This window comes from Cryptotermes secundus, unplaced genomic scaffold, assembly GCF_002891405.2.
Source record: "Cryptotermes secundus unplaced genomic scaffold, Csec_1.0 scaffold537, whole genome shotgun sequence".
NCBI classification, from domain to species: Eukaryota; Metazoa; Arthropoda; class Insecta; order Blattodea; family Kalotermitidae; genus Cryptotermes; species Cryptotermes secundus.
In genome coordinates, this window is record NW_019740661.1 from 2,848,841 (window position 1) to 2,874,851 (window position 26,011).

General features: G+C 42.8%; 2 protein-coding genes across 4 annotated transcripts in view; one reads left to right on the top strand and one right to left on the bottom strand.

The window, feature by feature from the left end:
• The window catches only part of LOC111872507 (tectonic-2-like), a 600,257-nt gene that overhangs the window by 306,196 nt on the left and 268,050 nt on the right, over positions 1–26,011 (bottom strand). The window lies entirely within an intron of this gene.
• LOC111872506 (laccase-1) lies at positions 1,637–25,356 on the top strand. Of its 2 annotated transcripts, none has more exons than XM_023866496.1 (12): positions 1,637–1,695; positions 7,608–7,681; positions 9,235–9,397; positions 11,404–11,524; positions 13,982–14,192; positions 15,278–15,498; positions 17,827–18,025; positions 19,070–19,266; positions 20,468–20,654; positions 21,470–21,694; positions 23,198–23,413; positions 25,080–25,356. In XM_023866496.1, the coding sequence occupies exons 1-12, from the start codon at positions 1,652–1,654 to the stop codon at positions 25,226–25,228; spliced, it is 2,007 nt and encodes a 668-aa protein (XP_023722264.1). In that variant the 5' UTR covers positions 1,637–1,651; the 3' UTR covers positions 25,229–25,356. The 2 variants fall into 2 exon arrangements, with proteins under 2 accessions (XP_023722264.1, XP_023722263.1); XM_023866495.1 differs by lacking the exon at positions 1,637–1,695 and adding an exon at positions 7,407–7,474.

A 26,011-nucleotide genomic window follows, 5' to 3' on the forward strand; every position in this document is an offset into this window, starting at 1 on the left:
CTCCAAACGGGATTGTCCTCTCAAGAATCGCTTGCTGCTCCTTATATAGGGTAGCTAGGATCCATGGGAATTCATGTAAATGATTCCTTGCCACGAAAATTTTTTTTACTAAAACGTCGGCTACTAAGCAACTGAGGTTCTATTTTTGACTTCGTTACGTCGAGAATGTGTTTAACGAACGTTGCTCAGCAATGGACTGTTCCAGCTGGTTGTCCAGGAAACGTGTTTTAACAAGCCGTTGTTTAGCAATGGATTATTCCGCCACAATATAAATTTGCAATACCTGTTGCTACTAGCACTAGCATACTGGTCGATATAAATTCCATGTGCACTGTGATGATAAAGTAGAGGAACTGGAATCAAATGAAGACGTACTGTAGGTCACTTTATAATTATATGCGGGGGGTTCCCGTGCAAATTGACAATGAAACCTAGGCGAGAGGAAGCAAGCATTTGTTGAAGACAAAGTTATCACTACGCTTAACATCGAGAAGTAAAGACGTACCGTAGTAGCAGAGACGCAGCTTCACTCACTGTTGAGAGCCACTCAAGGATCTAGTGCAAAATGGAGTGCCCCACTTCTAGTCGAAATTTAGTTTTACATTTTTCGTATATTAAAGAAATCGCCTAAGGCACTGGTTGCAGAGGGTTCTGCTCAAGTGACTGGCTCACTGTTACGGTGAAATTGGATCCACCCCATGGTGTGATTTTAAACGAGTTCCCAAAAATATTTTTTGTTGTTTTCCAGAAGACTGCTAAAGGGAAGCACACCTTATTGCACTCGAACCTTCACTCTGACACCAAACTAGCTAGAAATATAATTGTGAAAACCACATTCTACATGTCACCACTGAGCATATTGTATTATGTGAATATATGATTTACTGTTTTTAGGAACATAAATATATAAGGATTATACAAAACTTACAGTGGTAGCTATTCTTACCAGCGACCCATAAAGTTATACCTCGCTGCAAGATACATGTCAATACTCATAATAACTCTCTTTGCGTCCTACGAAAGCTCCTGTGTCAGCCAGACTGGATGATTAACTAACACCACAGCAAGAGGACCTGAAGGATCAACAGCGTTACCATGCTTGTTTCCTTATCCCCCCCCCCCGTTCTTCCTTTATTTTCCTTTATTTTTCATTGTTTATTTTATTCCTTCCTTCTTCCTGTTTTTGTTCCTTCCTTATTTTTTCCTTCATTCTGTCACTGCTTTCTTTACTTCGTAATTGTCTTTTCTTTTCATCCTTCCTCCGTGCACGAAACGTACTCCTTACAGCAACTATTTGCATGTGGCCAGTTGCTTCCTGGCTTCAATAAGAGCTCTCAAGACAGATGCTGCATGATGTCTGCATTCAATGCATCACTTTCTTCATCCGGGCTGACAGACACGTAACGCATGTTACCCGACAATGAAAACGTCCTTAACATTGGTAGGAGTTCAGGTGTTATACGTCATCATAACCTCCTGTATTGGCGGTGAATGGGCCCAGGTGTTTGGATAAAGGCTCTTGTTCAAACAGTAGTTAAACAGGCGTGATCTCAGACACTATTTTCACACGGCCCGTTTGTAGATGAATTTAATATGAAAAAAAAAAAGGAAACAAATTTCTTCCACACGGCTCCCTATCTGGTGTATAAAAATGACTTTTTGGCATCTTTTCCTCAGTTTCAAAGTTGCTGTGAGGTAAGTTATAAACTTCTAATAGATATCATGAATGTTAGCTTCATTTTATACTATGTATTTTTTAGTTCGATTTTGAATTCGTTGAGGCAGACAACGCCAAAATAATAAGTTAACCGGTCTGAAAACATAATCTTTCCAGCCGCACTATGGCACTGGGGTCGACTCAGCCTCTAACAGAAATGAGTACCAGGAATATTCTTCAAATATTCTTGGGGGTAAAGGGCGGCCGGCGCGTAGGGCTGACAACCTTGCCGCCATCTATGAGCCGATTGTCTAGAAAATGTGGGACCCTCAACGTCTCACAACCCTATGGGCCTTCACGGCCTGTTACAGGGATAGCTTCACTTTTCACTTTTATTGGTCTGAAGACGGTTCGGATGTCGTATATTAAACAAACTGGAATTAAACTGAATTCAGGTAATGACATCTCTACACTTGAATCTACTGACTCGGTTTAGAAAACAGATATGGACACCTCCACAACGGGTACGATGGTCATAAACAATGACCCGACCACTACAGCCTCCTCTTAGAAACACGTATCAGTCAGTTTCCTCAGGCGACGTTTAAATATTCGAATTAGTTACCTTGTGGTTAGACTACACATTTAACTCAGTCCGTCGAAGGGAGGGGGAGCATTGACTCCGACTGACTTGAACAGTATCTTTCTTAATAGTCTCCATAGTTACTTAGTGCCTTAAAGGTAAATTTGCCCCTGTGCTTAACTAATTAAGCACTATGCCATGAGGGCGTGCGGGGCAGTGAATGTACAGATCTACATTTGACCTCGGCACTAGCTGGAGGTGTGGTCAGCTTCACGCTCCGGCCGCTTAACCACGGAGCAAGAGCCCCTGGAGGTTGGGTGGACCCCAGGATCGGTCTAGACGAAATGAAGGAAAGAAAATTCTTGACCCTGCCGGGACTCGGACTGCAAACCCTAGGTCGTCCAGCCAGTAGCTAGTCGCTGTACCAACTACGCTATCCCGGCTCCTTACTTGATGCCTTAGTATCATCAACTGCAAACAAGGGTAAAATGGAATATAATTAATTTCCAAATTATTCTTTGCTATTTCGCGTACCTCACTGGCTTTGACCTTCGTTTAGCTTTGACAGAAGTCCACTGTCGCAAAGTTAATGGTATTACAGAGATCATACGACATTGTATTCTTCGTTTATTCGACAGGTTGGAAATACTTCCGGTGGGGTAAAGTTTACACACACACACACACACACACACACACAATGGATCACTTTCTGTTTGCTTCGTGTGAACCAGATCCTCATTATGTGATCAACAAAAACTAAAACTCATTTGGCAGAAATACTAGTAAGGTAAAGGTAAAGCTGGCCGGTCACGGTAGCCGAGCGGTCTAAGGCATGTACTGTCTTCGCTCGCTTGGAAACCGGGATCGTGGGTTCGAATCCCACTCAGGACATGGATGTTTGTGTGCGTTCTTCTGTGTTTGTCTTCAGGTAGAGGCCTTGCGACGAACTGATCACCCGCCCAAGGAGTCCTACCGAATGTGTAAGATCCAGAAAAACCGAAGTGAACAGAGAAGTTCATGGAGGTAGGCCTAGGCCCACTGGGGCTGTAGTGCCAAGGGGGGGGGGATTAAATTAAGTCTATTAGAAATGAATCTCTGCTGTCGCTTCCGAGTGATAGTTTTTTGTTTCAGTGCATCGTAGCCATTCCGTGTATATTTATGATATTTTGGTGAGGATACTTGAAACGCACAAGGTATGCTGCGCAAAGGAGGCAGTCTAAGATTGTCTACTTTGCGTGTCCTTCGTAGGAGCTGACATTCATTTTCTGCTCGACATTCCGTTCAATAAATGTGATTGGAGAGGAATACAGCAGAAAGGAGGGGATGTATACTGCATGACAACATAAGCCTAAAACTATGTATCCGCGTATTTAAAAATAGCATCTATTCACGTAGTCGTGGTGAAACCGAAATTTAATGTCTCTAAGCGCTGAGGTGTGAATTTAGCAGGCGGTGCTAACTGAAATAAAGGAAATGCGATACGTGACTCATGATTCAAAGCGTAATAAAAAATACCAGAGTTTTGGGTGACATTTGAGCAACAGAAATTAATTTTGAAGTGCAAGTGAGAATTCGTGAATCTGTGCGTGGTGCAGAGGCTGCTGTAACGCGAATTTGCTAACTGAGTTTCCAAAACAACTAACAATTTCGAGAATTCGCGATAAATTCGAGACTGGTGATAATGCGCAGGAGTGTACAAGAACGGTCTGTCAGACGTGGCTCTTCAACGACTGAGGGTAATTCTGTTATCGTATTGCAGCCATTCATACGATTTCCAGAAAAATCTCATTCTCGAATTACCATCACCTCTTCAAAACTATCTTCCGTTTTTCGAATTTCAAGAGAAATTTCGCCATGTTACGTATATTAACTATGTGCCACATTACATACAGGTACGTTATGCTTAGGCTCCACCATAAATTATCAAAACGTGTATACGTTCGTTTTTAGATATTCTGTATACGACAAACGACTTAGTTTCAGGATAAATTATCAGCCAACCTTAACATAGTTACCTACTTGCTTACTTAGTCATGGAGCTGAGCCCTTCTTGAGAAGCCGCCAATTCTGCTCCTACTCAAGAATTTCCCAGCATTTTATGGAACCCGAAAGTTCATTATCGTGTTCACAAGAGCCCTCCACTGGTCCTTATCCTGAGCCAGACCAATCAAATCCATACCATCCCATTCTATCTCCCTAAGATCCATTTTAATATTGTTCACCAACCTACGCCTTGGTCTTCCCAGTGGTCTCTTTCTTTCTGGCTTTTCCACCAATATCCTATATGCATTCCTTTTCTCCCACATTCGAGCTACATGCAATGCCCACCTCATCCTCCTAGACTTGTTCATTCTAATTGTACTTGGAGAAGAGTACAAGTTATGAAGATCTTCATTATGCAGTTTTCTCCAACCTCCTGTCACTTCACCCCTCTTCGGTCCAAATATTCTCCTCAACACCCTGTTCTCAAACACCCTCAGTCTACGTTCCTCCTTTAATTTCAGAGACCAAGTTTCACACTCATACAGAACCACAGGACATAGTTACGTACACAATACAAATATTTTCAAATGATTTGTTTAAAAATGTAGAAGCTGCAATGCCTCTGTGGCTGTCTTGCCAGTTTCACACAAAATTTGATGTTAACTTGCTGTTCAAATTGAACGTTCATTCTTCTCACAGCACGAATCCGCAACAGACAATTGACATGGGTTTCCCGCCGCGCCTACCGCCTAGCGGAGGTCGAGCGAACTAACGTCAGTAACCGGCAAGCCGTAAAATATCCCGTATTTAGAATTTCCCGGAATTGCCATCATTTACCTAAGCCGAGATATTAAATCAGTCTCGGAACTTTATGGACAAAAGTTGTTTATCAAAACGTGTATTCTTTCTTTTTAACATACTCTGTATACGATAAACGACCTAACTTCCGGATAAGTTATCGGCCAGCCTTATCATAGTCACGTACATAATACTAATATTTTCAAAGAATTTGTTAAAAAAATGTCAGCTATTGTCTACTGTATTTCAGTGTAGTCTATATCTGAAGTTGCATTCAAAGTAATAGAGTTCAGAGACAGATATCATGACTTAATTGTGTTAATGCTTTTGGAGTTTCAGTAATAATAAGTGACTACGTTTATGTGTTTGCCTCCACACATACACATTTGATCATAAGTTCAATATTTACGTCTGTCTTCTAAGAGGAAAAATCTTACGGCACTAAAATGAAACACACATAAGTTGTCAGTGTAAGGAAAAGACGGTTGTCATTTGTTTTCTTTTCTTTTTACAAGGAATTTTTGTCCCCCCAAATTCTAGACGTTATATTGCTAACGGTGTATTTGTGCCAAAGTGTCGTTAACGAGTGAGCCTGGAGTCTTGATACAGTTCCTTGGGAAGAACTGCCGTTTCACTCATCTTGGTGTCTGAACTCGCGAAACAACGAAACCCGGAAAACGAAAGGGATCTATTTTGCATATTTGTAAGTAAGTTGTACACAGTGAATGTAAGAAGTGGAAACACAAAAGTAACAGTAACAGTAACAGTAACAGGAAAGTAACTAACAGTAACAATGGGTGTGATCACGAAGCGGAAACAATTACATATATCTGTATTATTTCCGATGGTCCTTATACTTCCCAAAATTCTATCGGAATTCCAAATTTTGAGGATAGCAGGACGTGTGGCACGAATGGGAGAGACGAGGAATGCATATAGGATATTTGTGGGAAATCCAAAAGAATAGAGACGAATGGGAAGACCAAGGTGTAGGTGGGTGGACAATATTAAAATGGATCTTAGAGAGATAGGGTGGGATGGTATGGATTGGACTCATCTGGCTCAGGATAGGGACCAGTGGAGGGCTCTTGTGAACACGGTAAAGAGCCTTCGGATTCTATAAAATGCTGGGAAATTGAGTAGTTACCCAATTAGCGGCTCCTCAAGAAGGGCTCAGCTACATGATTAAGTGAGTAAGTGCCCTAAGTACCTCGTCTCTGTGACGTTACATCAAAAATAACACATTTGTATATAAATATAACGTTATCCTTGTGCTTAACTAATCAAGCACTACGCCATGAACGGGTTTGGGGGAGTGGATGTGTAATTCCACATTTTCTTGAACTCGGCACTAGTTGGAGGTGAGTGATCAGCTTCACGCCCCGGCCGCTTTGCTCCCGGGGAAAGAGCCCCAGGTACCCACTTGATAGGAGGCTGGGTGGGAGCCAGAGCCGGTCTGGGCAACGTGGAGAAAATTCATCTTACCGGGACTCGAACTCCGACCCATCGGTCGTCCAGTTCGTAGCCAGTCGCTATACCGACTACGCTATCCCAGCCGCCTTATCGCTGCTATTTTAGGTTTGTGGACATTGGATCCTATTTCAAAGTTGTTCTATAGGGAACCCTGAGTACGCTTCTGAAGTATGGCACCAAACACCTGGGACACCTGTATAATCTATGTTAAAATATAATTATTTTTCCATGAATGGAAGGATAATATTAAAATGGTCTTCTAATAAATAACATGTTAGAATGCAGACTGCACTTCACTGGTTCAAGATAGGGTCCAGTCAGTTTCTTGTGTACAGGATATAACGATTCTTTGGGTTGTATGAAAGAAGTTCTTGGCCAGCTGAGAAACTATTAGTGCCTGAAGAAGGAGTCTGATCAATTGAGTTTGTACAAATTTTTCGTAGGCTGAGACAATTTGGGACATCTCGGCGTAAATGGAAAGAGAACAAGCAAAGGAATCTTGGAGAACTAATGTGTGAGGATGTGGACTGGCTTCAAGGCGGTCAGCGTGTATTAGGCTGCGTAGAATTCTAGGAGATTCTCGACCATCTTAGCGATGATTAGATTCCCAAGAAGAGCTCTGCTCCGTGAGCTCGCGCAAGCGCACGCAAAGAACATGGAATGGTTCAAGGCGGCCAGCGTGTATTAGGCTGCGTAGAATTCTAGGAGATTCTCGACCATCTTAGCGATGATTAGATTCCCAAGAAGAGCTCTGCTCCGTGAGCTCGCGCAAGCGCACGCAAAGAACAATCAAAGGAATCTTAGAGAACTAATGTGTGGAATGGCTTCAAGGCGGCCAGCGTGTATTAGGCTGCGTAGAATTCTAGGAGATTCTCGACCATCTTAACGATGATTAGATTCCCAAGAAGAGCTCTGCTCCGTGGAGTTATGGATACGTCAGCTCGCGAACGCGCACGCGCGCGCACATACATACACAATGCGTGCGTATATACATTCAAAAAAATACAATAAACTTACTATCATAATGTTGTTCGTTTCAGAAGTTGCCAAATTAATAAATTCAAAATGTGAACAACAAATTCTACTGACTGATAAATGATTATTTAACCACAGATCGGGAGCCGCTAGGATGTTCCTCTGTGTCCTGTTTGCCTGTGCAGTTGGAGTGACTTCTGCTTCAACCCCAGGTAAGAGCAGCGTGAGGAAGAGGCGTACCTTCAAACTGATTATAACACTACTCGCGTGTAGAAAACCATGTTACGTGTTGTTTACATGGTTCAACGTGTGAAGGACAAATTACGACATCTATCTATCTATCTATCTATCTATCTATCTATCTATCTATGGCTATAGATCCCTTGTGGACCTTGGCCTCTTTTTCAGTTTCTTGATCTTTACACAGTCGGTAGACTCCTTGGACTGGGGATCAGCCCGTCGCAACACACTACCTACACACAGAACCACGAACACAGAATGAACGCACAAAGACATACATGCCTCGAGTGGTATTCGAAACCACGATCCCAGTGTTCGAGCGGGCGAAGATGATTCATGCATTAGACCGCGCGGCCACTGCGATCGGCACAAACTACGACATTCCAAGCGAATATCACTGGAAATGCCACAAAAAATAAGTCTGTAAAAATGTGAAGAAAGAACATTCAAAGAGTACAAAATTAGGTAACACTAAAATTATGGCAGACATTCCAGAATTTTAGTGTTAAGATAACTTACTGCATGCCACGGGGGGATCTGGAAATGAGGATTCAAATGTACAACACAATAAGTGGCATTATTACGCAACGTACAATATTTCTGTAAAACGTAACAGAAACATAACAAAAAACACACGTCACTGAAAAGATAAGTTTTGTATATTGCGGACAATACTGCCACTGAAACGAGGGGACACCGAAACAATGGAAGCAGAAAATTGGATTTCTGAGACATTTCCTGGGCAGTACGTGATTATTCACCAAGAGAGAAGGGCTAAAACGGAAGAAAAGAGATGTTTGAAAAACTCATAGTGAGATTATTATTTTACATTAATCATAATTCTTATTGATTCAACAGTTTGCAACTGTTACCAGGGTTCGTACTCTGTTCTCTTGACTTTGAGACCCACGCTCGAAATTTCCAATTATAATCACCATCCCTAACAATGATGACAAAAGTAAGGTTCAGCCAAGAAGAATATACAGGATAGCTGAATTCAGTTTCACATCACGTTACAAATCCTTTGGGTCACATTTAAAATGCTTCTTGTTTGCACTGATCTACAATACTGTCACGTGTCCGGGGTTCCGTGACTAATAATAAGGGGTTCTGGAGTAAATGGTTGGGTTTTTGACACCTTCTTTACAACTGAAATCGATTAGGACAGCTCACAATCGATGACTGCCTAAAACTCGCTCCATTCCTTATTGGACTACGAATGTCTTCTCTCCTGAGTGACTGACTTGGTTCTGATTTATAAATCGGTCACTTCTTCTTCCGTTGTCCGCAGGTTAACACGCCACTGCTGAACACTCAACTCTCTTATGAATGAAGAATGGTCACATTCTTCACAATAAAAGAGTCTTGGGTTCAACAGGAAATTCTGAAGAGAATCCACGCTCACACCTTAAACTCATAACTCTGTCTTTGTCATTTCGAAGGTGATCATATATTAACCTCGGGCGCTAATGTTCCTAGCAGCATATTCTGCACTACAGTGGTATGCTTTGTTTTTATGTTGCAGTGGATCTGAAAGCATACCTCCAGCCCGTCAATGACATCGATCGAGACACGTATCTGCACCCTAAGGAAGGCAGCAACATCTGTGCCCGTGAGTGTGTTCTGGGAGAAGAGCCCAAAATCTGCTACTACGAATGGACAGTGGAGAACTACGCGACTATTTCAGAGTACGTAATGCTACTAATAACGCTAAAGACAGTTCTATGCTTTCTGTGTATGAAGAGAGAAAATCAGTCTGCAAAATAACTGCAGGGAATTAAATAAAAATTGGCTAAGAATTTAATTTTAGTCGCATTAATTCAGTAAACTCAAATACAGTTTGTAAGTTTTGAGATTTTCATGGCCGTGACTATGAAGAATGCCGTCTTCTGGGATGTGGCGCCGTTAGATCTTGTGTGAACTGAAGTTTCGGAGGAACGTATCGCCTCCATCTTCAGCGTAGAAAAATCCGTGACCGAGGAACCAGCGTGAGCAGGTGGCTGCAGAGTGTAGCCTTGCTCGAGGATGTTTCTACCTTGAAGAGGGGGGCGATACGTTCCTCCGAAACTTCGGTTAACACAAGATGTACACGCCGCAACATCCCAGAAGACTATTGCAAGGAACACCTAATAGTATGTAGAAAATGCGCCGGTATAAAAGAGAAAGACATTCGTCTTATAATAATAATAATATCGTACATTAGTACTCAGGCAGTTTCTGGGTAAAATGTACAATACCGTAGGCCTTCGATATAAAGCGGCTGTCGAGACATATCCAGTTCCGTTGTTACAAATTAATTCGATATTTATCGAATTTTGGAAGTCCCGTATGCACAGTATTTATGCGATGATTAAGATCCGTACATGAAATTTGAGGTATATTTCAGACCGTGATGGAATAGGTAAACGTCTGTGGTCTAGTGATCAGGGTTCCTGGCTACAGATCCAGAGGTCCCGGTTTCGATTCCCGGCGCTACCAGATTTTCTGAGAAGTAGTGGGTCTGGAACGGGGTCCACTCAGCCTCATGAGGATAAATGAGGAGCTATTTCAAGAAATAAGCGGCGCCGGTCTAGAAAACCGAGATTAACAGCCCTGGGGATCCGCTGTGCTGACCACGTGACACCCTCTATCTGCACAAGTTGGCACTAACTTTGAGGACAAGCGGCGCCGTCGGCATAGTTCCCTTGCGAACTACAGGTCATGGAGGAGTTCGATTTTTTTTTTTTATGGAACATGTAAAAGGGGTGTTCAACAAACTTTGCTGTTTGAACAAAATTATCCCAAAAGACATATGGGGTGTTCATACGGGACTATGAATTTTATCCTATGAACTTGCAGGCTATTTAACGAATGTTACAATACAGCCTTCTAGTGTTCTAAGAGTGAGGAAGCAACAAAGGACTAAAGAAAAATATGCAGCAATGAGATCATGGTTAGTTCTCGCCAATGAATATTATTCAGGTAATCAAATAAAGAAAGATGAAATGGATAGGGTATATAGCGTAAAACTCCGTGGCCTGTACTCGTAGTCCGTAAGCGAACTATACTGACCGAGCGACCGCCGCTTGTCGGCGAAGTTAGTACCCACTTTAGCTGATAGAGGGTGTCGCGTGGTCAGCGCACCGAATCCCCACGACCGTTAATTTCGGTTTTCTAGACCGGAGCCGCTATTTCCTTGAAATAGCTCAGCAATTATCCTCATGAGGCTGAGTGGACCTCGTTCTAGACCCCCCTATTTCTCAGAAGATCTGGATGCGCCGGGAATCGAACCCTGGACCTCTGGATCTGTAGACATGAACTCTGACCACTAAACCACAGAGGCGGTCTATAGCGTATACTGAGTGAATATTAAATGCATACATATTTTCATAGCAAAGAGCTTTTCATAGACACAGTCAAGCGAGAAATATGAGTATATTCAAATGGAATGAGTAGAGACTGAATCATATGATTAAGGATCTAATTGCGGGAATTTCTAAAAATAGTCTTTTATCTTCCGATTCCACGAAGCAGAAAACGTAACTGAATAACTAAGAATTTTCAAGGAAACCTGTAGGAACAACTCTTTTATCGCTTATTTCATGAAACTGTCAATACATAAACTACACCGTGTTTAGGAAAAACGTTGCAGACAGCAGTACTTAATGACAGCGGACATCTTAAGTGCTTCTTTTTCAACCGTCTTGCTTTTCAGCGCGTGTGGAGGCTGCCCCGATAACGTAACGGACTGCTTCAACGACCAGTGCGTGACGGCAGATGGCTACGAACGTGGCATTCTAACAATAAACAGGAGAATACCGGCGCCCTCTATAGAGGTAAGGGTCATTTTGATATTTCTGAAATCTTGTTTTTTTACTCACTCATGGGACTGAGTCTTTCCCGAGAAGCTGCCAATTGTGCAGCTACTCAAGAACTTCCCAGCATTTTATGGAACCCGAAGGTTCTTTACCGTGTTCACAAGAGCCCTCCACTTGTACCCATCCCGAGCCTGAACAATCCAATTCATACCATCCCATCCTCTCTCTCTAAGATCCATTTTAATATTGTCCACCCACCTATGCCTTGGTCTTCCCAGTGGTCTCTTTCCTTCCGGCTTTCCCACCAGTGTCCTATATGCATTCCTCTTCTCACCCATTCGTGCTACATGCCCTGTCCATCTCATCCTCATTGAGTTGATCATTCTAATTACACTTGGAGAAGAGTACAAGTTATGAAGCTCCTCATTATACAGTTTCCTCCAACCCCCTTTCACTTCATCTCTCTTCGGCCCAAATATTCCCATCAACACCCTGTTCTCAAACACCCTCAGTCTATGTTCCTCACTTAAAGTTAGAGACCAGGTTTCACACCCATACAGACCACAGGCAAAATTCTAGTTTTGTATATTCTAATTTTTATGTTTTTGGACAACAGACGAAAAGACAAAAGGTTCTGGACTGAATGGTAGCAAGCATTGCCCAAGTTCAATCTCATTGTAATTTCCTCCTGAATCGAGTTTTGATTTGTTACAACAGTTGAAACCTTGTTTTTAAAGTAAAATGGATCAAATATTTATGTACGGCAGGAATATAATTGATGGCTTTTAGTACGTGTATATGGTTCTTCCTGCGTTCTTTGAAACAAGAGCAGAATTATTTAAAACATTCCGCCCTGAGGTTGAATTAGTAAGAATGTCTTTCGTTGTTTTGTGAACATGGTAGCTTCGATAATCTGTCACAAATGTTGGGACTGGAAGAACACATAAAAATGCACCGGTATTTACTTCATCGACATTTAAATGCAAAAGCCATGAAGCTAATGGGAGCAAATACAATTAATATTTCTGAGCGAAATATCTAGTTTGTAAAATATAATGCTTCAACTGGCTTAGAAATCTGCCAGTATCTTATAGAGCGTTTTATTAAGTGATTTTACATTCGACGTTTCGGAAAATATTATTAATTTTTTTAATTAGGTCAAGCGATTTTTAAACTGGTATTTGAATAAAATGTGTACAAATTATAGGTGCAACTGTGGGTGCCTCCAGTGGACGATGATGTAAGATTCATGCATTCTTACAGGCACGATGCGATATTGTATTTGTTTTCCCATTAGTTCACAGCAGTTGCCCCCTGGTCTTTTCCTTAGCAGCCAAGTAGACAGATTTACAATACAGCTTTTTGTAGATTTACTTACTTGGCGATATGTTCCTCCAAACTGTCGGCCTCTCTCAGAGCTACATGGCGTTACAACTCGTCAAAGTTCCCTCTAAACTGAGCGTGCAGCGGTTGTCACACTCCCGTGCACGAGTCTGTCTCCCGCGCACTGTTTCCGTTAATTTTTATTCACTTTTATTAGTTTAGTATACAGTCAATTTGAATCGATAAAAATGAAATTGAAGAAAATAAACTTCAATGATTTGTTATTTTTGGAGGCATAGAAATTTAATATCTGTTATGGAATTTTTCGAAAAAGGATGACCCCCCCACCAACGGGTTGCCCGAGCCAACCCAAATGCCGCTCAGATGACACCCTGAGTTGCGTATTTGCATCCCCGGCTTAGAGAGAACCTTTCTCTTCATCACATATTACTCGAAAATAAGAATGTACTGTCATATTTCACTGTTTTTCATTCTCATAATTCTCCATGTAATATTTAACTATCCGAACCCCAGTCTCTCCTCTCGTGCATGCCTATCACACTCTAAAATGACTACGTTCTTTGGTGTTGTTTCAGCTGATCAAAGTAGTCTATCAGATTACAATGCCTGTATTTTTACATTACTCGGGTAATAATCACCAGGCCGGTCACGGTAGCTGAGCGGTCTAAGGCATGTACTGTCTTCGCTCGCTTGGAAACCGGGATTGTTGGTTCGAATCCCACTCAGGGCGTGGATGTTAATTTGTGTGTGTGCGTTTTTCTGTGTTTGTGTACAAGTAGAGGCCTTGCGACGAGCTGATCACCCGCCCAAGGAGTCATACCGAATGTGTAAGCTCTAGAAAAACCGAAGTGAACGGAGAAGTTCATGGCCCACTGGGGCTGTAGTGCAAAGGGAAGAAGTAATAATCACCAGACAATGATAGCGTATGGATGATACATATTCTGAACCTTGTCACTAGTTAAGAGTCAGCATTCAGCTCCATGTACGCCCGCTTTAATGCCAGGGCAAATGTCTCATACTTCGCGGACAGAAAGAAAACTGAGTGTAGCCTCCAGCCGGCTTGAACTTCATGACGTTATCGGGAATCAATCCCGGTGGTCCACCCTGAATTTTTTTTTTTTACTTCTTCAGGTATGTCTTGGAGACAGAATCATCATTGATATAATAAACAACATGCCTGGGAGGACTATTTCTATCCACTGGCACGGGATATTCCAACAAGGATCCCAATTCATGGACGGTGTTCCCATGGTGACGCAGTGTTCCATATATGAGAGTACCACATTCCGATACGACTTCTACGCTAACAACGAGGGAACTCACTTCTATCACTCCCACGACGGTAATTACACGTTGTTGTAACTCACAAAACTCATCAGGCTAATTAGCATAAGAAAGGTAAAATTATCGCTGTAACAGGCCGTGAAGGCCGATAGGGTTGTGAGACGTCGAGGCTACCATATCTTCTAGACAATTGGTTCACATATATCGGTAGGGTTGTCAGCCTTACGCGCAGGCCGCCCTTTAACCCCAGCAAGATTCCTGGTACTCATTTCTGTTAGATGCTGAGTCGACCCCAGGGCCATAATGCGGCTGGAAGGATTAGGTCAAATGAAAAAAGTCCGCCTCGCAGGAATTCGAACCTGCGACCTTCCGGCTTGTAGCATAGTGCCTCAACCAACTATGCTACCGCGTGTCCCCAATTAGTACGTGTTTTAAAGGAAAATCCATAAAGGTAGATACTAGCCTGAACCATTTGCTATTTAGAATGATCTGAAAGAAGGAAAGCGTTTGTTGCCATTGCTTTATTGCTTTTCAACTCTGCTTTAGAATAAGACAAGAATATCGAAAGGAAATTACGAGAAAATTGAATTACATGGATCATCAACTGCTGGTATCTGCTGCTACCGAGACCTGAGTGTGCTAAAACATAAATTCCATATAGAAAAGCACCCATGAACTATTAATCTACGAGTATATTAAGGCGGCTGGTCTAGAAGTGAAATATTCGTCGACACAACTCTAGTAAACAGCTCACTTCCACATTTGTGTTAACTGAGATTATTTAACTTATGGTATAGTTACTTCACATGTTTCGACTCTCACGGAGCCATCATCAGGCAATACAACATACAAAGTCATGACATATTGAATTGTAACAGTTATTTAAGTAGTTACTATAGGATTCTGACGATGGTGTATAACTCACAAAGATACTGGGTTTTCGGATTTTAGCCATCGTCCTGGTTTTTAAGATAACTAAGAAAAACACGACGTTTCGGAAACTGTATCTGTTTCCGAAATGTCGTGTTTTTCTTAGTTATCTTAAAACCAGGACGACGGATAAAGTCCGAAAACCCAATATCTCTGAGTTATTTCAGTAATTCGTTCTGAAATCGCTCAATGAATCTTTGTCCCTTATTTCAGGTCTGGAGAAGCTCGATGGCTTGGAAGGTAACTTGGTGGTCAGGACACCTAAGGAATACGACCCGAACGGAAATCTGTACGATTTCGATTTACCGGAACACAAAATATTCATCAGTGATTGGATGCGTCTCCCTGCAGACGAACACTTCCCAGGACTCCGGGGAGTGAAATCAGGACAAGATGCTAATTCCTTCCTCATTAACGGCAGAGGACGTACCAGGGTGCGTTATGCCTAATATAAATGCTCTATTGAGACTACTGAAACCAGGGATGACACTTCTATTTCTTCTAAATATTAGAAGATATAACTGTACAAATCGGTTCCGACTGCCAAAATTTTAATACGGACGCGATGCAATTTGATGTGCATAAATCTGAACGACATATCGAAAAATATCCTTAATCCTATACACAGACGGTAGAACTTCTTGGACGGGGATCAGCCCAACGTAAGGCCGCTACCTACACACAAAACAGAAAAAAAAAAACACCATGGTCTGTAGTCCGCAAGCGAACTATAACGACCGAGCTAGTGACAGTCGCTTGTCGGAGAAGTTAGTGCCAACTTTTGCGGATAGAGGTCTCGCGTGGTCAGCGCAACGGATCCCCACGGCCGTTAATCTCGACTTTCTAGGCCGCAGCCACTATTTCCTTGAAATAGCTCCTCAGTTATCCTCACGAGTCTCAGTGGACCCCGTTACAGACCCATTACTTCTCAGAAAATCTGGTAGCGCCGGGAATCGAACCCGGGACATCTGGATCTGTAACCATGAACTCTGACCACTAGGCCACATTATGAAAAACATTTTAATATCATTCTGCAATCTAATCTGCCATCAGTGCGGCTGTTTCCGAATTGCTTTCGCTACAGAGTTTCGCACTGAATTTGTTAGGTTCCGAATGACACGGTTTGTTTGGCTACCTTATCTAAATCTACCGGAAGTGTGCAATGGAGTTTTCTTTTGTGTGCACCATCCACTTCTCATTTATTTCTTGTCCCTTAACTCCCAAGTATGTTCCTAGGCACCTTGTTTCAAACGAAAGAACATGCACAAGTCTTACCGTATGTGTTTTGGATATATGACGGGCGGTAAAATTAATGAAGCCAATGTTAGGTTACGTCAAAGCGGCCTCCGTAGTCTAGGGGTAACGTTCCCACCTCGTGACTCAAGGTACGCGGGTTCAAACCCGGCGGAGGGAGTGGAATTTTTAAGGGCGGAAAAATTCAGGGAAGAAGTCCTCCGGGAGGGATTTTAAGCCGTGGGTCCCGTGTCGTAGATTTACGGCACGAAAAAGATCCTCGTGTCCCTAGGAGACCTCTGAGCAAAATTAGGCAAGTTTCCCGCCCGAGTAGTTTCCATGCCTCTGGTAGATGGGGGAAGCATCAAGATACCGAGGGCCGACCTCGTTGGCTCAACGGGGCTGATAGCACGCACCAGTACCGGCAGGGTATGGAGACTGGTACAATATCAAAGGGGGACGTACAATAGATCAACAACTGGTCGCGGTGCAATAATAATAATAATAATAGGTTACGTCAAAGTCAATAATAACAGAATTAAAAATATGGCCGTCATAAAAAATATAAGCCTTTCCTCATATGCAAGAAGGCCAATGCGTTTTCATTTTACTTCGAATATTGACAATATTGTAACGCTCAATGCTCAAAATAAGAAAAAAAAAATCTGTGGTCCGATTTTTATGATCGAAACGTGTTAAAACTAGTAGCACCTAGTGCGCTCAATGAATGAGTCAAGAGAAACGTTTTCTCGTGAGATGAAACATTCTTTTTATTTTAAAAAAGTCATGTATATACAAAAATTGCCCAGGCAATGCCCATCTGGCCCTCTGAGGAAACAGTAGAAGGATAACGGACGCGTGCTGCGATCTGCGCGGCTATCGGCTGAAACACTGTCTTGACTTGAAGGAATAATTGTATCGGCGTATTAAAAGAAGACAAAAATATCTGCATTGGGGAAATTGCACGTGAAAGGCACGTAAATGAAGAAAGAAGGGGCTCGAAAATGGCTTAAGGCTAAATAAAAAACAAATGTATTCTGATGAAATCTTGCAAACTTGCGAGCCGTTGGATCAAGCGAATTGTGAAGCAGTGGAATCCTTAAGTCATGCATATCATGAAAGCTCATCACCCTATTCTAACTTTAATTTAGAGCTCATGCTGATGATGAGACCGCCTTTGTGGTCTAGTGGCCAGAGTTCCTGGCTACAGATCAAAAGGTCAGGATTCGATTCCCGTCGCTACCGGATTTTCTGAGAAGTAGTGGGTCTGGAACGGGGTCCACCCAGCCTCGTCAGGATAATTGAGGAGCTATTTCAAGGAAATGGCGACTCCGGTCTAGAAAACCGAAATTAACGGCCGTGGGGATTCGTTGCGCTGACCACGCGACAGCCTCTATCCGCAAAAGTTGGCACTAACTTCGCCGACAAGCGGCGGTCGCTCGGTCTGTATAGTTCGCTTGCAGACTAAAGCCACCGAGTTTGTTTTTGTTTTTTGACGACGACGCTCATGACGATTCTGTGTGTTGCAGATTGGAACTAAATCGACCACCACGCCGTACGGGCAAATAAACGTGAAGGCGGGAAATAGGTATCGGCTCCGTGTTGTGGGGGGCCTCTGTACCGTGTGCCCCGTAAAGCTCACCATTGATGGCCACACACTGCTCGTCATAGCCACCGATGGCAATCCTGTGGCGCCCGTCAGGGTCGACTCCATCAACCTCTTCTCTGGTGAGTTTTCGATCATAAAGTGGGTTAAAGAGAGAGGAAGGAACAGGAAGATGAAGAAAATATCACAACAGGAAGTGTCTTACTTTGTGCTCTCCGCCAAATGGTATACTCGTAAAAGGTGAGACGTAAAGGAGGATGATAGGGACGGGACATGTAGCATAAGAGAAGTAATAAATGCGCACACAATTTTAGTCGGAAACGTAAAGGGAAGTAGTCACTCGGCAAATTTATAGATAGCTGTGAAGAGAAAAGTTTTAAAAAATATGACGTGAGAATTTGTATTGGAATCGGCTGGCACAGGATGGGATCTAGTAGTAATATGTTATGAATTCTGTTATGATCCTTGCATTCCATAAGAAGAAGGCGGATAATTACTTGACCAGCATAGAGACAATCGGTTTCGTCAGAAAGCCTCTGTTTCTGAGGTCACTTTCCGACATCCTTTGGTAGAAGCAGAGGATCTGCTGATGGGTCAAGCACATGCGCCATGTCAAGTTGATTATTTAAGATTTGAGGCTTTCACGGCGGTGACTATGAAGAAAGCAGTCTTCTGGGATTTGGTACCGTGTATATGTGGTGTTAACCGACGTTTCGGAGGAACGTATCGCCTCCATCTTCAGGAGAAATAAGAAATCTGCAAGCGAAGAGACCGTGAGAACCGGTAAAAGCAGAATGCTTTCTTCATAGTCAAATGTGAAAAATATAGATTTCATATTACACAAAGAACTTTTGGCACATGTCTAAAATCTCTTATACAATTCACAACCTTCGTACGGTTAGTTGACATCCACAGTTCTTTAACAAAGACGTATACGGTCTAAATGCCAATGAAAGAGATAACTCGATAATTATAAGCGGTGAATTGAAAAGAAGGGTTGTGACCTATTTCAAAGGCCGTTTCCCACCAGTCATCTGAAGGAACAGATTATCCACCACCTGACCGGGAATCAAACGTGTAAACATCCGAAGAGCAAGACGAGTTAAGGCTTCAGACAACTGTCATTTATGGTTCTCAGTGCCTCCAGAAGAAAGGACTTGTTACAGGTGAGAGATATGACGTCGTGCTGGAAACAAACAATGCGGGAGGACCTTACTGGATCCTTGTGCAAGGCCTTGCTACTTGTGTTGACCAAAGAGTTTACCAGTTGGGCGTCTTGGCGTATGAGGGCACAGCGTCCGGACAACGCTCTCTGCCTGAAGACCCAGGTTATGATGGTTTCCCGCTGCCTAAAAACTACAGGGTGAGTTACAACAATGCGCATACTCAGATACTGAGAATGATGCAACCCCTCTCCCGCTGTTGCAGCAGAATTAGGATTCTACGGTGAAGAAGGTGAAGTACTGCTCCTTTTGTTTCTTGTTTGAAACATTTCGACACTATAATAACAAATATCTATGACGGGGAAATTAAGAACATTACCAAATTCCGGAAATGCATGTTACTATTTAGTTCAGAATCGTTACTTTCCTGTCTGGTAAGAAACAGAGAATATAAAACACAAAATTATAATTTCTTCTGCCGAACTGGTATGGGCTAGAAATAATGAATAGTCATTCTAAGGGAAGAATATGGGTCGAGGGTGTTCGGGACAGACAACATGAACATGGGTGAACTTACATAATTACGAGCTTCAGTCGTTCTTAATGTTATTTAAAGACTTTAAGCACTGAGACTAAAAAGCACCTTCTGGTCGGGTTATGGGTGAACGGCGATGGGTTCAAAAGGATTTGGAAGCGGTGGTGGCCTAATGGAAGTATCATCCCGGAATCTGCCTGGAGGGACTGAGAAAACGGCGAAAACCTCAGCCAGGGTACCAGATGTCCCGGCCAAGTTTCCAGCGAGCATCTCCCGAACACAAGTCTAGAGCGTTGACGGTAGACTAACCTAATACGTAGCAACTTCGTCATTTTTTACACTTCATAAAACACACGTATTAATAAGGTGTATGAGATGGGTGAGACATGAAGCACATACGTGAGAGTAGAGAATTGAACAGAAAATTTTATTCGACTGGATTCATCTCCTCAGGATAAGGTCTAGTTGCGGGATCTTGTAAAGACGGTAACGAACTTTCGGTATTTGCTACAATACTGTTAATTACTCAACAGAACCTGGTAATATATATGGCCATGACATTTTGGCAGGGACCCAATGTAGGTCATCAGTCTTGTGTCATTCTTGAAGTTCAGACACGCAGTATACGGCTTCTGTAACGATCTAGAAACGGAGTTCTGGTTTGGGCCCGCTAAGCTCATAGGTGCGGGAGCCGGTAAGAAATATTTGTTTTTGATGTTCGTTATCTGACTTCAGTGTATCATTATTACAAGTCGTAAACAAATACGTATCTCTGTAATCGTAACGTTCCAACAGATGCGTGCAGTGTGCACGTTGCTCCCGGAAGCACGCTCTGTCATGAACCAAAAGCACTGTCGTGTTTGCAGATCTTGAATCCAGAGAATGCAAGCTGTAACTACGGGTCGGGTGGAATTTGCGCCACGCAACTCGTGAATCCGAACCCCGTGCCGAAGGATATCCTGAAAGAGCTCCCGGACATCAACTATGTTCTCACATTTGGGTTCCAAGGCCTCGACACCGAAGCTCTCTTCAACTCATATGACCGCTTCATTGGTAATGTAACAGCTCATTTAACTTGAGAGAATTATTCCCGATATGGGTCCCCAGATCATTGAGGGCCTAGGAAGTATTGCTGGGGATTCGTATGCTAAATTCATATTTGAAAATTGTCCAACAAACATCGTACTACTTATTTTATTACACATGATTCTCGTTATCCGACGTATAGTTTCACAGGTGACATACTTCAGATGTGCTCACAAAAACTTCCTCTTATTTCCCATATATATTTCTTTCTCTTGTTCTTTTACTTCCCTCCCTCTTTCAATCTATTTTTCCTTCTTTTAATCACTCTCACCTTTCTTTCTATTTACTTTTTCTTCCCACCTTTTCCTATGTATATTTATTTATCTTCATTTCCCCTTTCCTCTCTTTATATTCCTTCTTTTACCTCTCACTCTAGCCTCGGCGTATCGCTCTGTGTGAGCCCGAATACAGACATGCTGAGCAGCACCATCAGAATTTCCTCTCCCCTCTCCTACAGACCTCAAATCTTCAATAAGAGCGAACTCTCATCTGGTCCTGCTGAGCAACACTATGATGCGTCCTTCCCCTATCATTCGAAGTTTGTCCCCTCGCCCCAACTAAGACCTATTTGGACCTGCTGATCAGCACTATGAAAACTTCCTTACCCTATCACTCAAGGTTTGTCTCCTCGCCCCAATTGAGACCGATCTGGACACGCTGAGCAGCACTATGAAAAGTTCCTTACCCTATCGCTCAAGGTTTGTCTCCTCGCACAAAAATGAAACCGATATGGGCATGCTGAGCACGAATGTAATTTGTTCCTCTCAATTCCTGGCCCACAGTGAGCCCTCTGGGGGACACGCTGAGCAGCACTGTGAACAACATTTCCTTCATTGCGCCACCTGCTCCGCCCCTCACGCAACCGGACGATGTGCCAGCCGATGTGTACTGCCCAACTGACTCTGACGGCTTGGTACGGTGTCCCGAAGGAAAGTCCTACTGTCTGTGTGTCCACGTCATCAAAATACCGCTGGGTTCCGTGGTGCAGCTCCTCTTGTCAGATAAATGTGAGTCATAGTACCACCCAAGAGTAAGTGGTGGTATTCATTGGGTTAGAATACAGCAATTCCATGTACCAGAAAGACAGTGCGGTTTGGAAGAAAAAAATCACGTTGGAAATTGGGAGTTAAGAGAATTGTGGCAGATGTCAACAATAATTACAACAGTGACAAAGTCTAGATATTTGTAAAAATCAAACAAATCTGATGCCACTACAAAAATGTAGACATATTATATAAAAAAATTAAGTTTCACAAAAAGATTTGCCTCAATGGCTACACTGGGAGTTATAAAACTGGTTGCGGCTGACATATCAGCCTTGGGTATGATAGTCATTCATGCTTACAGTGAATGAAACAAATATTTAAAGCAGGAGACACCTAAAACAAGTACTGGCATCGCGGTCGGCAATAAGAAATTGCGCTGGGTGAGGGTTTCCGTGTTTTAAAAATATTGATGCCCATGAAATGTGGATACACAAAGCTTCCAGTTTCAAATAACAGGGTGCTTTCCTTTAGCCACACTGAATTCAAAACAGAACACAATTTGCAACAAGGCTCTCATTCGGATTCGGGAGATAATTTGCTTGTGGTCCAGTAACAAAACAGAACGTATTCTCCTTGGCTGTCTTTCCTCTACTTGTCACATCGCCATACGCCACCAAAAGTTGACCCTGCTGGCCGAAATAATTCGAGCATATCGACAGGTAAATAATGCCGGCCTGTTTTATTCCATACAAGTATATACTCAGCGAATTTTTGCTCTGCTACTAGTGTAGGAGCCATTTTTTCACTGTTCCAACTGCAAATCACTTAACCGATTCCATGAAGCCGAGTCTTTCTTGAGAAAGCAAAAAAAAAAAAGAAAAGAAAAACACACACAAACTCTGTGGTCTGTAGTCCGCAAGCGGACTATACCGGCCGAGCGATAGTGCCAACTTTTGCGGATAGATGGTGTCGCGTGGTCAGTGCAACGGATCACCATGGCCGATAATCTCGATTTTCTAATTATCCTCATGCGGCTGAGTGGACCACGTTCCAGACCCACTATTTCTCAGAAAATCTAGTAGCGCCGGGAATCGAACCCGTGACCTCTGGATCTGTAGCCAGGAAATCTGACCACTAGACCAAAGAGGCGGGTCGTCCTTCTTGAGAATCTCTTAATAAATAAACTAGGCAAGAAATCCCTAGCCTTTTTTAGAATCCATAGGTTTATTATCGGATTCATAAGAGCTGGCCACCGCACATTATCTCGATCCAGCTGAATACAGAAAAACACCACAAGTAATTTCTTAAAATTCCATTTTCATATGGTCCACTCGTACCAGCCCACGTCTTCCTTCAGGTATTTCGGCTAAAATTTTGTATGATTTTCTCATCCTTGTCCTGCGATCTGTATGTCATGTCCATGTAACGGCTCTTTATTCGACCACTCTAAAAGAGTTTAAAAAGTTAATGTCAGTTATCGATAACTCTGCTATGTTTTTATTAAGAACAATTCCTCCGCTCTAGCTCCCAGATCCGACCTGAACCATCCGTTCCATCTACACGGATATGCGTTTTACGTCATGGAAATGGGAGTGTACTCCGAGGATTTCACAGAAGAAGCCCTCATTGAAGATTTGGGGAAAAGAGTAAGAGCAACATCCTCTGCGCCAATTCTTAAAGATACCCTCGCTATTCCATCCGGCGGCTACGCGGTCATCAAGTTCAAGGCAAATAACCCTGGTAAGTTGTTTTCTTTATTGCTAGTGGGGTGGGACTAAGTCCCTTGTACTGCGGCCACTTCTGGCCTATTCGTGAGGGTGATTGTGGAGCAATTGGTGGAATGAAGATCGGCAGGGAAACCGAAGTGCTCGGAGAAAACCTGCCCCAGCTCCACTTTGTCCACCACAAATCTCACTTGACTAAACCCGGGATTGAACCCGGGTTGCCGCGGTGGGAAGCCAGCGACTAACCACTTCAGCTATGACGCGGCCTCTGGTATGCTGTTACTGTCATCAACTTGGTAAGGGAACTTTTATGGTTTAAAGTGTTATTGCACATTTCACTATACTTAACTCTTTTTATTTCTTGTTTTACTCGGATGATTAATACTATCAATAGAAAGCAAACTCCTATACAAAGCAGTAATCAAACCCATATGGACCTACGGAATTCAGCTATGGAGGACATCCTCCAATTCCAACATCAATATCCTCCAGTGCTTGTACTTCAGGACTCTCCCACCCTTTCTGAACGCACCTTGGTGCATAAACAACCATAGGATCCATTAAGACCTACAAATGAATGCAGTGCGAAGTGAAATAAGAAAGAGGAATACCAAATACTTAACAAAATTAGAAAACAACGCTAATGCACTAGCAGTGAACCTACGTACTATAGTCCATTCGCGGAGACGAGACAGTTAGCGTAAACAAAGCAAGCCCCGCGACGCAGCAGCAAACAGCAAGGAGTGGACAAAGCGCGCAGTTACTCAGTGTACTCACTGCATTCGGACGCACGTTAACCTGCATTAGACCGAAGAGTGAATTTTGGACGCCCCTGCAACGGTACACGCATCACGTGATCGCTGCATGATTTCATTCAATGAGCGAAGGAGACACCGCGTGCATTTGTTTACGAGGACGCTCTCGTCTCCGCGAATGGACTGTAGACAATAGCAAAACTACACACAGACTGAAAGGGGGGGCACGCGGTAGCGTAGTGGTTGAGGCACTATGATATGAGCCGGAAGGTCGCGGGTTCAAGTCCCGATGAGGTCATTGGATTTTCTTCAATTGATCTAATCCTTCCAGCCGCACTATGGCCCTGGGGTTCGCTCAGCCTCTAACAGAAATGAGTATCAGGAATCTTCCTGGGGGGTAAAGGTCGGCCGAAGGGTAGGGCTGACAACCTTACCGCCATCTTTGAGCCGATTGTCTAGATATTGTGGGACCCTCAACGTCTCACAACCCTATGGGCCTTCACGGTCTCTTACAGGGATAGCTTTACTTTTTACTTTTACACAGACTGAAAAAATACACCGTCCTAACTCTGCCAGACAGACCTGACTAAAACACCAGCACAAGAATTAAAATAATACCTTAGTGAACAAAGGAAAGCATGAGTTACGCCATTGGGCATAACTCATTCATGAGCCAGTACTTACTGAACATACGAGTATACATTTACTGCAGATTATATACAAGAAACGTGTGAAAATATTTTTGTTTTATCACTCGTGTTACTGTCGCCGTAGAGAGTAAGTATTTGCAGAGGACCGACGGTCTCAGCAGAGTGGTTAGCAGTCCGTTTTCCTGAGGTCTCATGTTCGGATTTCTGTCTTGTTCACCAACATCTTAAATTTTTGTCGCTTCTTCAGAAGGCTCCATTATATTTGCTCCTTTTTCAGGTTACTGGTTCCTTCACTGCCACTTCTTGTACCATGTAACGAGCGGGATGGCGGTGACACTCCATGTGGGGGAGCACAGTGACGTTCCAACTCCACCGGCCGGTTTCCCGAAATGTGGAAGCTTCACCCCCAAAGTGTACAAGGACTGAACTCTGAACACAATCTGACGACTGGCGAAACATAAAAATTGTTATTATTTTTGTAGATTATGTAGTAAGTAAAAATGCAAGTATAAATTTCAAACACGAATTAAATGTTACATGTGTTGGTATGCAAACAAGTATTTCAGTATGACCACAATCAAATTCCACTTCCCCAAGTACAGTGATTATGATTCCTGCTATAGTGAGGTACCGGATTCGAATCTTCTCCCAGAGATCGAGTATGCAGTCTTGTCTCATGGTTTTCTTCAATGATCTACTAAAATGCTTGGATAATAATTCACAATTTGCCATGAAAGCTTACGTTCACATTCTGTCATTCTAAGCTACGTGATAAATAGACTTACATGTCGATCGAGATGGCGCAATAGTAACAATGTTGACTCGTATCCGAAAGGTACTCAGTTAGAGTCCCGGCCGGCACACCGGGTATCCTGACTGAGGAGTATGGTGATTTTCCTCACTCCATGCAAAGAAAATGTCAGGATGGTACCTCGATTAGACAATGACAGCTTCCTTCCAAATTCCTTCTAGGTCATGAATGATCGATCGTCCTATCATTCGACGTTGTATGGTTTACATACTGACAGCCTCGTGAACGAGAAAAATAACACGTATATTTGGGGAAGCAATCGCTGCCTGCTTCATACTACTTTGTTGATTGGATTATTCTTCAACCCTTTAAGATGGAAAGAAGTTGTTTCTCCGAAACGTCGATTTACTTCCAACGGAATGCATGGTGTTACATTTCAGAAGACAGAACTCCTCTTA

Bases quoted from the DNA above. Each gene is read 5' to 3' on its own strand.
- LOC111872506 (XM_023866495.1), top strand. From the start codon at position 7,422: ATGGATACGTCAGCTCGCGAACGCGCACGCGCGCGCACATACATACAC. The intron at 7,475-7,607 runs GTGCGTATATAC...ATTTAACCACAG, and splicing joins CGCACATACATACACAATGC to ATCGGGAGCCGCTAGGATGT. The intron at 15,499-17,826 runs GTGCGTTATGCC...TGTGTGTTGCAG, and splicing joins ACGGCAGAGGACGTACCAGG to ATTGGAACTAAATCGACCAC.